This window comes from Venturia canescens, chromosome 4, assembly GCF_019457755.1.
Source record: "Venturia canescens isolate UGA chromosome 4, ASM1945775v1, whole genome shotgun sequence".
In the NCBI taxonomy this organism is placed as follows: Eukaryota; Metazoa; Arthropoda; class Insecta; order Hymenoptera; family Ichneumonidae; genus Venturia; species Venturia canescens.
In genome coordinates, this window is record NC_057424.1 from 22,516,447 (window position 1) to 22,528,113 (window position 11,667).

The 11,667-nt window shown below is 36.9% G+C and overlaps 1 protein-coding gene across 1 annotated transcript; it reads right to left on the bottom strand.

The window, feature by feature from the left end:
• Positions 1–690: 690 nt before the first annotated feature.
• LOC122409428 (myosin-11-like) lies at positions 691–9,571 on the bottom strand. Its single transcript, XM_043416998.1, has 3 exons — positions 9,435–9,571; positions 8,896–9,008; positions 691–8,167 (listed from the first exon to the last, which is right to left on the bottom strand). The coding sequence occupies exons 2-3, from the start codon at positions 9,002–9,004 to the stop codon at positions 2,625–2,627; spliced, it is 5,652 nt and encodes a 1,883-aa protein (XP_043272933.1). The 5' UTR covers positions 9,005–9,008; positions 9,435–9,571; the 3' UTR covers positions 691–2,624.
• Between the last annotated feature and the right edge of the window lie 2,096 nt (positions 9,572–11,667).

Sequence of the window (11,667 nt, forward strand, 5' to 3'; positions counted from 1 at the left end):
CGACACGAAAAATATGATGAAAAATCGTCGACTGACTAATCAGCCTAGTAACAGCACGTTTTTTTAATATCAGTGTCGTATCGAAACACGTTATACACAAGATTATGGATATATTCTTCGAAGTAATGAGCCAGTAAATATTACAGCAGGTAATAAACTTTTCGGGTTGAGATGAGATACAGACATCTGTTTGACGCAATAAGAAGTTCCAAATTGAGAATAGAGCGCAGTCGTCAATCGTCGATCATCCATACGCGTGAACAAGTGTAACGATATACTTTCCAGTATGAGAGAATCGAGTGTAATTTTTATAACTGTTTTTTTGATCGTGGTTTTCGTCGGTACGAACGCAGTGCCAAAGTACTATGGGTACTATGGCAACAAGGGCCCCATTTTTAATGTGCCTTCCAACTATTCGAAAGACATGACCGCTGGGGCTCATGTTCCAGGCGATTATTTATATGCGCAATACAACGTGTTCCAACGAGGCGTATACAATGGAGTCATCAGTTTTCAAAAAGTCTTCAATGTTACTGGCTACAATGTCATCACCTACGTGAGGGCACACGATCGGGCGTCGAACGGTGGAAAAGCAGTGCTCGTCAATGGCGGTCCCAGACACAAAAATGCGACTATAAAGTTCACCAGTTCAATGAGTCGACCGATTAATTTCGACGTTGAAATTTATGCAAGATATCGTTGACAATAAAAAAAAAAAAAAAAAAAAAAAAAACACGTGGAAACCACAATAACTTCAAAATTTCAATATATGTTTTCGTCCCAAATAGTGTACATTTTTATTTTTTGATCTTTATGTCAATAAAATTTTTCATCCTCCATACTCGAGTGCGAGCACCACGGTGTTGTTATTCCGACATTTATCGAGCAAGCGAAAATTTATTTTGAGCCGCATGAGTCACTCGATAAGTCGCGTTATGTGTCAGAATTTTTTTTGTACACGAAACTATTGTCCACGAGACAAACAGATGAATTCCAATTGTTTGTAATAATGCAGACACTGCATTTTTTAAACAAAATTGATGGAAACATTCTATATTATTGCATTGATCAATATTAGTATCAGAAAGTTTGACGCGCAGTTCAGGGCTATCAAACTTCTGCCCGTGTGGTGTATGCTATTTTTCTTTCTTCATAGCCGGTCGAAAGTACGTTTCTTCCGAAATATGCATCTATCGATAGAAGATGTTTTTTACATAAAAAACTATAGTATTTTAGCCAGGGACGAATGAAATTTTGGGTTCAATCAGTGATGGATCCCGGTTCAATAAATGGCTTATAATTCCATTCGCTAAAAAGTAAGATGAAAAAATGTATTTCAAATTTTGAAGAAATAACTCTAACATTAGTTTAGAACGATAATATTTTTAATTAAAAAGTAAAAATCGAACCAATTTAGACACCCATAAAATACGATTCTATGGGCATGATCTACCTTAACCTATTTTCAAATTTATTGGGCCTTCTCTTCTCGTATGCCCATAATCGTCATGAATATTAAATATTTTTCATTACAACAACATGAAAGGTCGTTAAAAACAGTTATCAGTTAAAGTATCTCCGCTTTTGTAAGAAATATTAAATTATTATTAGTCAAAATAAATAGGGTAAACATAAAATTTGTGAGTGTGTTCAATTATTAAACCTTTTGCAGCTCGAATACTGTGGCATCAGTGTTCACCGTTTATTCTTTGTAAACACAGCTGCCATAGCTGGTGCCTTTTCCGACTATCTGCGGAGATGTCGGAGACGCAGTAGCGGCTTGGCGCCAAGTATTAAAAGAAAATCCAGAATGCAAAAGAAAAGCATGCAGACAGACGTGAGCCCTGTCGCACGCACCTGCCGTGTATACGTGAATTTGCCAATTTATGACATTGAAACGTTTTTTTATTTTTAGTGCAAATGGTACCCTACCCACTGAATATCTTGTGACATTTCCTCGATCGAAAAACAATTACCGCCTTATCAAAACCACAATAAATACTAAATCTTGCCTGAATTATGCCTCAGTGATTGCATTAGTTAAAATCTAAAATCTTAATCAATTTCTGCTAGTTATGTCATTAGAGAATTTTTATTATCTAAAAGCTAATTACGATTACACTTGAATTTAGCGAGTTATCACCTGAATCTACCCAATTAATTGTGATTAATTGTGATTATTAAAATTCAGTTATACGAATTCACTTGTGAGAACCACGGGTGTTAGACTTTATCGAGCAAAATGACATTTATTTTGGAGTTCTCTCAGATACGCTGCGCGATTCATATAGAGTTTCCGATAGGTATTTCTCAGAGTGCAAATCTTCATTGCTTGTAATGGTAGGTTTGCCTGTATTAACCGGAGATCCGCGAGATCCTTGCACTTCTAATATGGTCCGTTTAGAGTTTTGGATTTCCTCGCTGTAACTTCGTTATGTGACTGCTCGTAAAAGAGTAATGCTTGTCTGGAGATTTCAATTTTGGTATCAATGCAGGTTTTCATCGTTGTGGCCAGAGCGTCGGCTATTCAATCCGGGCATTTATCCTACACATATTACTAGCGGCGAGGTAGCCCTTTTGGAATTTTTATAAACATTTTCCGTGTTCATATTCCACTCAACCATCTAACAACTAGATATCGTAAAATTCTGACACTTTTCGATTATCTGGTCACAACTGTTCTTGTGCTCCTTCCAGTATGTAACTTCTGTGATCAGGTTGGTAATCTTTTTGGTGAGGTGGGGAAATACACTCCGATCAGGAACCTTATCGATGCAATAATTCAGGGTAAGAGTGCCATTACCGACTACGCGCTCAGTTTGATTCCGTTTAAATTCAATAATTGTTTCTGAGAGCTGTTTTGCGGCATGTTTGCATTTGATTTTGGAATCATTGCATTTAACTAAGTTCGCGCTCGTTTTGTTATTCTCGGTGATATACGTGTCGATTGATTTCCTCAGAGACTCAATTTTACTATCCATGTCCGCAATCGTTCTAGTGAGGTTGTGAATTGAATCCTTCTGAGAGTTAGTTTGATTGGTGCACTCTGTAAGATTCCCATTGGTATCGTTTATGGTTGCCTGGAGCTCTCTTTTGTCTTTATCGCATTGAATTAAGGTAATATTCAGAATGCGATAATCCTGGGTTTGATTGCGAATTGAATCCTTCAGAGAGTTAGTTTGACTGGTGCACTCTGTAAGATTCCCATTGGTATCGTTTATGGTTGCCTGGAGCTCTCTTTTGTCTTTATCGCATTGAATTAAGTTATTATTCAGAATGCGATAATCCCGGGTTTGATTGCGAATTGAATCCTTCAGAGAGTTAGTTTGACTGGTGCACTCTGTAAGATTCCCATTGGTATCGTTTATGGTTGCCTGGAGCTCTCTTTTGTCCTTATCGCATTGAATTAAGTTATTATACAGAATGCGATAATCCCGGGTTTGATTGTGAATTAAATCTCCGTTGGCTCTAGTTTCATCGATGCACTTCGTAAGATTCCTATCGAGGTTCTTAATTTTTCTATCAAGGTTGCGAATTGAATCCTTCAAAGAGTTAGTTTGACTGGTGCACTCTGTAAGATTCCCATTGGTATCGTTTATGGTTGCCTGGAGCTCTCTTTTGTCTTTATCGCATTGAATTAAGTTATTATTCAGAATGCGATAATCCCGGGTTTGATTGTGAATTGAATCCTTCAGAGAGTTAGTTTGACTGGTGCACTCTGTAAGATTCCCATTGGTATCGTTTATGGTTGCCTGGAGCTCTCTTTTGTCTTTATCGCATTGAATTAAGGTAATATTCAGAATGCGATAATCCTGGGTTTGATTGCGAATTGAATCCTTCAGAGAGTTAGTTTGACTGGTGCACTCTGTAAGATTCCCATTGGTATCGTTTATGGTTGCCTGGAGCTCTCTTTTGTCTTTATCGCATTGAATTAAGGTAATATTCAGAATGCGATAATCCTGGGTTTGATTGCGAATTGAATCCTTCAGAGAGTTAGTTTGACTGGTGCACTCTGTAAGATTCCCATTGGTATCGTTTATGGTTGCCTGGAGCTCTCTTTTGTCTTTATCGCATTGAATTAAGTTATTATTCAGAATGCGATAATCCCGGGTTTGATTGTGAATTAAATCTCCGTTGGCTCTAGTTTCATCGATGCACTTCGTAAGATTCCTATCGAGGTTCTTAATTTTTCTATCAAGGTTGCGACTTGAATCCTTCAAAGAGTTAGTTTGACTGGTGCACTCTGTAAGATTCCCATTGGTATCGTTTATGGTTGCCTGGAGCTCTCTTTTGTCTTTATCGCATTGAATTAAGTTATTATTCAGAATGCGATAATCCCGTGTTTGATTGTTAATTAAATCTCCGTTGGCTCTAGTTTCATCGATGCACTTCGTAAGATTCCTATCGAGGTTCTTAATTTTTCTATCAAGGTTGCGAATTGAATCCTTCTGAGAGTTAGTTTGACTGGTGCACTCTGTAAGATTCCCATTGGTATCGTTTATAGTTGCCTGGAGCTCTCTTTTGTCTTTATCGCATTGAATTAAGTTATTATTCAGAATGCGATAATCCCGGGTTTGATTGTGAATTGAATCCTTCAGAGAGTTAGTTTGACTGGTGCACTCTGTAAGATTCCCATTGGTATCGTTTATGGTTGCCTGGAGCTCTCTTTTGTCTTTATCGCATTGAATTAAGGTAATATTCAGAATGCGATAATCCTGGGTTTGATTGCGAATTGAATCCTTCAGAGAGTTAGTTTGACTGGTGCACTCTGTAAGATTCCCATTGGTATCGTTTATGGTTGCCTGGAGCTCTCTTTTGTCTTTATCGCATTGAATTAAGTTATTATTCAGAATGCGATAATCCCGGGTTTGATTGCGAATTGAATCCTTCAGAGAGTTAGTTTGACTGGTGCACTCTGTAAGATTCCCATTGGTATCGTTTATGGTTGCCTGGAGCTCTCTTTTGTCCTTATCGCATTGAATTAAGTTATTATACAGAATGCGATAATCCCGGGTTTGATTGTGAATTAAATCTCCGTTGGCTCTAGTTTCATCGATGCACTTCGTAAGATTCCTATCGAGGTTCTTAATTTTTCTATCAAGGTTGCGAATTGAATCCTTCAAAGAGTTAGTTTGACTGGTGCACTCTGTAAGATTCCCATTGGTATCGTTTATGGTTGCCTGGAGCTCTCTTTTGTCTTTATCGCATTGAATTAAGTTATTATTCAGAATGCGATAATCCCGGGTTTGATTGTGAATTGAATCCTTCAGAGAGTTAGTTTGACTGGTGCACTCTGTAAGATTCCCATTGGTATCGTTTATGGTTGCCTGGAGCTCTCTTTTGTCTTTATCGCATTGAATTAAGGTAATATTCAGAATGCGATAATCCTGGGTTTGATTGCGAATTGAATCCTTCAGAGAGTTAGTTTGACTGGTGCACTCTGTAAGATTCCCATTGGTATCGTTTATGGTTGCCTGGAGCTCTCTTTTGTCTTTATCGCATTGAATTAAGGTAATATTCAGAATGCGATAATCCTGGGTTTGATTGCGAATTGAATCCTTCAGAGAGTTAGTTTGACTGGTGCACTCTGTAAGATTCCCATTGGTATCGTTTATGGTTGCCTGGAGCTCTCTTTTGTCATTATCGCATTGAATTAAGTTATTATTCAGAATGCGATAATCCCGGGTTTGATTGCGAATTGAATCCTTCAGAGAGTTAGTTTGACTGGTGCACTCTGTAAGATTCCCATTGGTATCGTTTATGGTTGCCTGGAGCTCTCTTTTGTCCTTATCGCATTGAATTAAGTTATTATACAGAATGCGATAATCCCGGGTTTGATTGTGAATTAAATCTCCGTTGGCTCTAGTTTCATCGATGCACTTCGTAAGATTCCTATCGAGGTTCTTAATTTTTCTATCAAGGTTGCGAATTGAATCCTTCAAAGAGTTAGTTTGACTGGTGCACTCTGTAAGATTCCCATTGGTATCGTTTATGGTTGCCTGGAGCTCTCTTTTGTCTTTATCGCATTGAATTAAGTTATTATTCAGAATGCGATAATCCCGGGTTTGATTGTGAATTGAATCCTTCAGAGAGTTAGTTTGACTGGTGCACTCTGTAAGATTCCCATTGGTATCGTTTATGGTTGCCTGGAGCTCTCTTTTGTCTTTATCGCATTGAATTAAGGTAATATTCAGAATGCGATAATCCTGGGTTTGATTGCGAATTGAATCCTTCAGAGAGTTAGTTTGACTGGTGCACTCTGTAAGATTCCCATTGGTATCGTTTATGGTTGCCTGGAGCTCTCTTTTGTCTTTATCGCATTGAATTAAGGTAATATTCAGAATGCGATAATCCTGGGTTTGATTGCGAATTGAATCCTTCAGAGAGTTAGTTTGACTGGTGCACTCTGTAAGATTCCCATTGGTATCGTTTATGGTTGCCTGGAGCTCTCTTTTGTCTTTATCGCATTGAATTAAGTTATTATTCAGAATGCGATAATCCCGGGTTTGATTGCGAATTGAATCCTTCAGAGAGTTAGTTTGACTGGTGCACTCTGTAAGATTCCCATTGGTATCGTTTATGGTTGCCTGGAGCTCTCTTTTGTCCTTATCGCATTGAATTAAGTTATTATACAGAATGCGATAATCCCGGGTTTGATTGTGAATTAAATCTCCGTTGGCTCTAGTTTCATCGATGCACTTCGTAAGATTCCTATCGAGGTTCTTAATTTTTCTATCAAGGTTGCGAATTGAATCCTTCAAAGAGTTAGTTTGACTGGTGCACTCTGTAAGATTCCCATTGGTATCGTTTATGGTTGCCTGGAGCTCTCTTTTGTCTTTATCGCATTGAATTAAGTTATTATTCAGAATGCGATAATCCCGGGTTTGATTGTGAATTGAATCCTTCAGAGAGTTAGTTTGACTGGTGCACTCTGTAAGATTCCCATTGGTATCGTTTATGGTTGCCTGGAGCTCTCTTTTGTCTTTATCGCATTGAATTAAGGTAATATTCAGAATGCGATAATCCTGGGTTTGATTGCGAATTGAATCCTTCAGAGAGTTAGTTTGACTGGTGCACTCTGTAAGATTCCCATTGGTATCGTTTATGGTTGCCTGGAGCTCTCTTTTGTCTTTATCGCATTGAATTAAGGTAATATTCAGAATGCGATAATCCTGGGTTTGATTGCGAATTGAATCCTTCAGAGAGTTAGTTTGACTGGTGCACTCTGTAAGATTCCCATTGGTATCGTTTATGGTTGCCTGGAGCTCTCTTTTGTCTTTATCGCATTGAATTAAGTTATTATTCAGAATGCGATAATCCCGGGTTTGATTGTGAATTAAATCTCCGTTGGCTCTAGTTTCATCGATGCACTTCGTAAGATTCCTATCGAGGTTCTTAATTTTTCTATCAAGGTTGCGAATTGAATCCTTCTGAGAGTTAGTTTGACTGGTGCACTCTGTAAGATTCCCATGGGTATCGTTTATGGTTGCCTGGAGCTCTCTTTTGTCTTTATCGCATTGAATTAAGTTATTATTCAGAATGCGATAATCCCGGGTTTGATTGTGAATTAAATCTCCGTTGGCTCTAGTTTCATCGATGCACTTCGTAAGATTCCTATCGAGGTTCTTAATTTTTCTATCAAGGTTGCGAATTGAATCCTTCTGAGAGTTAGTTTGACTGGTGCACTCTGTAAGATTCCCATTGGTATCGTTTATGGTTGCCTGAAGCTCTCTTTTGTCTTTATCGCATTGAATTTTTTGTTCATTTAAGGTATTATTCAGAATGCCAAAATCCCGGGTTTGATTGTGAATTGAATCTCTGTGGGCTCTAGTTTCACCGATGCACTCAGTCAAACTTTGATTGATTTTTTCGTTCAGTTTTTCGAGCTCATCACACCGTTGGAGTTTATGACTATTTTTCATATCGCAATCTTCGATGTATTTTTGAAGTTTCAGACGCTCCGTGGTCAAATTTTCGATGAGCCGATGTTGGCGAGCAACCTTGTCTTTGAGCATCCTGACTTCTTTTTCTCTGACAAGACTCGCGCACATTTTTTTTTCCACTGGCGGCTTTGACCATATATTCATGAGTGATCTCCGAGAAACTTTTTTAATGACTTCGAAAAATGAGTCCGTTTCTGATCCATCAATCGAGCCCCCAGCAGTCGCTGAAAATTTTTATGTAATTGTGAGTCACTTAACTTTAGACATTTCAAACAGTAAAACTCCGGTTATATTTATGCCGTTGATGATTATTCACACGGGCGATCACCCAGACTGTGCAATAGAAATTTTTGCGTGACAACAATTAAGTAGTTCATGGTTCGATCACACGAAATACAAGACAAAGTTATGTTCCGCTGTTGTTCCAACCCGAAATTATCTTTTTTTCTGAACAAATGAAAACAAAAAATCTTTATTTCTCTACATTTTTCGCTTGTAAAATAAAAGCTCATTAATCAAATCTAATGTTCTAGAAAAATGATTTGTAGAATATCGAAAAAAAACGACAAAAGTTCTAGAACGATTCGATCGAATTCTTACACAGCGAAAAAAAGCTAAACAACCACAATAGTTAGCGTTTTTTTCTAAAAATTGTATTATGCTATTATTTTTTCAATTATAGCCAGGCTCTTTGCAAAATGGAAGATTTCCGAAAGTACTTTCTTCAAGTGTTATTGGATCATTAGTTTTTGCATAATTGCAATTAAAAGTTTTCAACGCGCCATATTCCGATGTTCCTGGATGCTCTAAAAATAACGCGAATCTAATTTTTGAAAGAGACTTGGAAAGTAGAAGTATTGGACTGCGGAATGTTAATCATCATTTTACACTATTTGAGAAAGCTCATCTTTAGAAAAAAAAAACACGAGTAATCGATTATAAAAATATTTACCAGTAGGCTCATCCTTGTATCCGAACTCAGCAACAAGAGATATCACTGAAATTGCAACAACGATTGCGACCAAAACTGCACCAACTAAAAGAAATTTGGCAGCCACCATTTCGCTGAAACAAAAGTAGACAAAATTGGAGTCTGATATATAGGGAAGAATAGGACAAAGTAGAACACCTCCTTGAAAATTTAGAACATTTTTTTCCATTGGAAATCTGCAAAATTTCGTTATTCGACTGAGAACATGCTTCAAATACTCAAAATTGAAAAAAAAAACTTTTTTTTTAATTTCTTAAAAAAATCTCTTAAAAGAGTCCGGTTGGAACTTAACGAATTGGTACAAAATTCACACATATTCCGCAAATACAGAACCGGATCCGGACAAACGCCACTTGACAAAACGTCCCATTTTTTTTCTGTCCACGAAATCCGAAATTCTCCGGTATATAAATTTCGAGAGACGTGGCCCTTAATTTCGAATCAGTCAAATGAGATATTCGTCCACTTTTAACCCTTTTCAATAATGTCTTGTAAATTACCTGCAACCATGTGGACTATAAAAAGATCAATTTAATTTAAAAAACCGATGAATCCTTTAACTCAAGCATCTAGCTAAATTTTCCACCGACGCTGTTCCGATTCCGAAGACCTCTGTTAACTGTCGATGTTTTATAGACATAAATGTGAAATTAGTGGTACCGAGCTTATACAAAATTTCATGAAGAGACGGATAAAGAGGCCCCTTCTTTTTTTCGAATTCACAGTGTATCACACTTTTCGTATTTATCTTTCGTTGAATGAACGTGCATTATCAAAGCTATTTCATATTGTTTTAAAAATGACGTTCGTTCCAACAATATCTATAGGTTGCTATAAGTTTTCTTCAACATGATAATTATTGTATAATACAAACGTGGTTAAATCTGGTGACCTCTTTTGGCATCTCTGCGGTATTTTATCACATTCGGTACTTGATTACATAAAAAATGATGGCTGATATCGTAAATGTTCAGGAGGAATCGAATTAAGTGTTTTAAGCAGTAAACGCTGTGCCCCATAAACTTTTCCATACAGGTATTATACGAGAAATCTTGCTTCTGTCTAGTTGCGATTGAGGAAAGGTATTAAAAGTTGTGGACAAAGAAATCTAGGATTCTTTTTACACTCTTTAATGAAGACAGATAATAATCAGGAGAGGTGTCTTCGGATTCTTCGATTGTAAAATATTCCAAGTCAGAAGTCGGGATGATCGGAAAATATTTTAGTCCCGCATCGGAGTTAGATACCTTAACACCTTCGCTCCTGGAGCTGACTTACTCTTTTCTACATGTAGAAGACCTGGAGTTCGTCCAGAGTTTAAGTATAAGACTGCTAACCGAATGACAACCGAACAACTGCGAATAGTATAAACGCGACTCTAGGTACGGACCGGAATGCAATTTGTGCCACAAATGTGGGGCTTTCTATGAAGCTAGATCTGGGTCGAATAAGTGGAGTTTGTTTTCCTCAGACACAAGTATTCTGGGTTCTATTTTTTGGGACTTATAAGAAGAAAACATCCGTGTTATCAATCGATGAATGTCCAAAATTTAGGGCAGTAGTATACGGATGGGAGTTTTCATGGAAACCAAAACACTTGCATGCATAACAAGCACGTGTCTTTGGTAATAAGGTGAGCATGGGTTATTTTCGGTGTCTTGATTGCATGATATGCGCACTTAGTTCGAGATCGTTTTAATTAAGTTGCACACATAGGAAAAATAAAATAATGAAAATTTAACGTCGGTTATGATGGAGTAAGTGGAGCTAATTTGGGATAGCATATTATACAGGTTTTTTTGTATTCCAAATTAGCTTCCTTTCCTCTACGTGACAAAATTATATGGTGTTATCGAGACGAGAAGCACGACGTGCATAATTCGTGCATTCGTGGCAAAAAGTCTAAAAGTTAAAACAAAAGTCCACCACGAAGGTCACTTGCAACAGTAAAATATATAGGTACTGGCAGGCCAAGCATGCATTAGCAATTCAAAATATTCATCCCTACGAGACCCTTTATCGTTATTAATATCAACAAAAAAACGACTTATAGGTATACAATTATTTTATTGCTCTAAAATTTAAGCGAGTAACTGCTGGCAGCTGAACACAAAAAGACTATAATTATTCGAATATACGAATTCAAAGAAAAATCATTATCTTGGCTGTTTTAAACTTTCCAACATGAATGGTGAGAGCCAAAATTGTTTTGCAATAAAAATAAAAGACGAACAGAGAATTGAAACAAAAAAAAACTTTTATTTGTTGCTTTATCCATGATTGGACAAAAAATATTTTTCAAATTAATTATATGAAGTTTGAAAATAAAGAAACGAATTTTCCGGTCCAATTTTGGGCACAATTTTTAAAGAATTTTGAATACTAAACTAATATATATTTATATGGGAATGTGGGGCAAAGTGGGCACTTGAAAAATTGTACATTTTGGGGCAAAGTGGGCACTTCCAAAAGTGAAGAAAAAAATAATTTTCAACATTTTTTTTTTCAACTCAGATTCTGGTTCCATAACCACTTCTACAAGTTTTTATGTGTTATTGCTCAATTAATTTGGGATGATAAACGAAAAACTTGGAAAATTTTAAAAATAAAAATTGAAAATTTACCTTTTTTGTAAAATTTGTAATTTTACGAAATGATTATTTTATTTGTATTAATTACAAAAATCGCATCGGTAACTGACGTCATCATCGTCGACACCTGCACATGACGAAA

Bases quoted from the DNA above. Each gene is read 5' to 3' on its own strand.
- LOC122409428 (XM_043416998.1), bottom strand. From the start codon at position 9,004: ATGGTGGCTGCCAAATTTCTTTTAGTTGGTGCAGTTTTGGTCGCAATC. The intron at 8,168-8,895 runs GTAAATATTTTT...AAAAATTTTCAG, and splicing joins ATACAAGGATGAGCCTACTG to CGACTGCTGGGGGCTCGATT.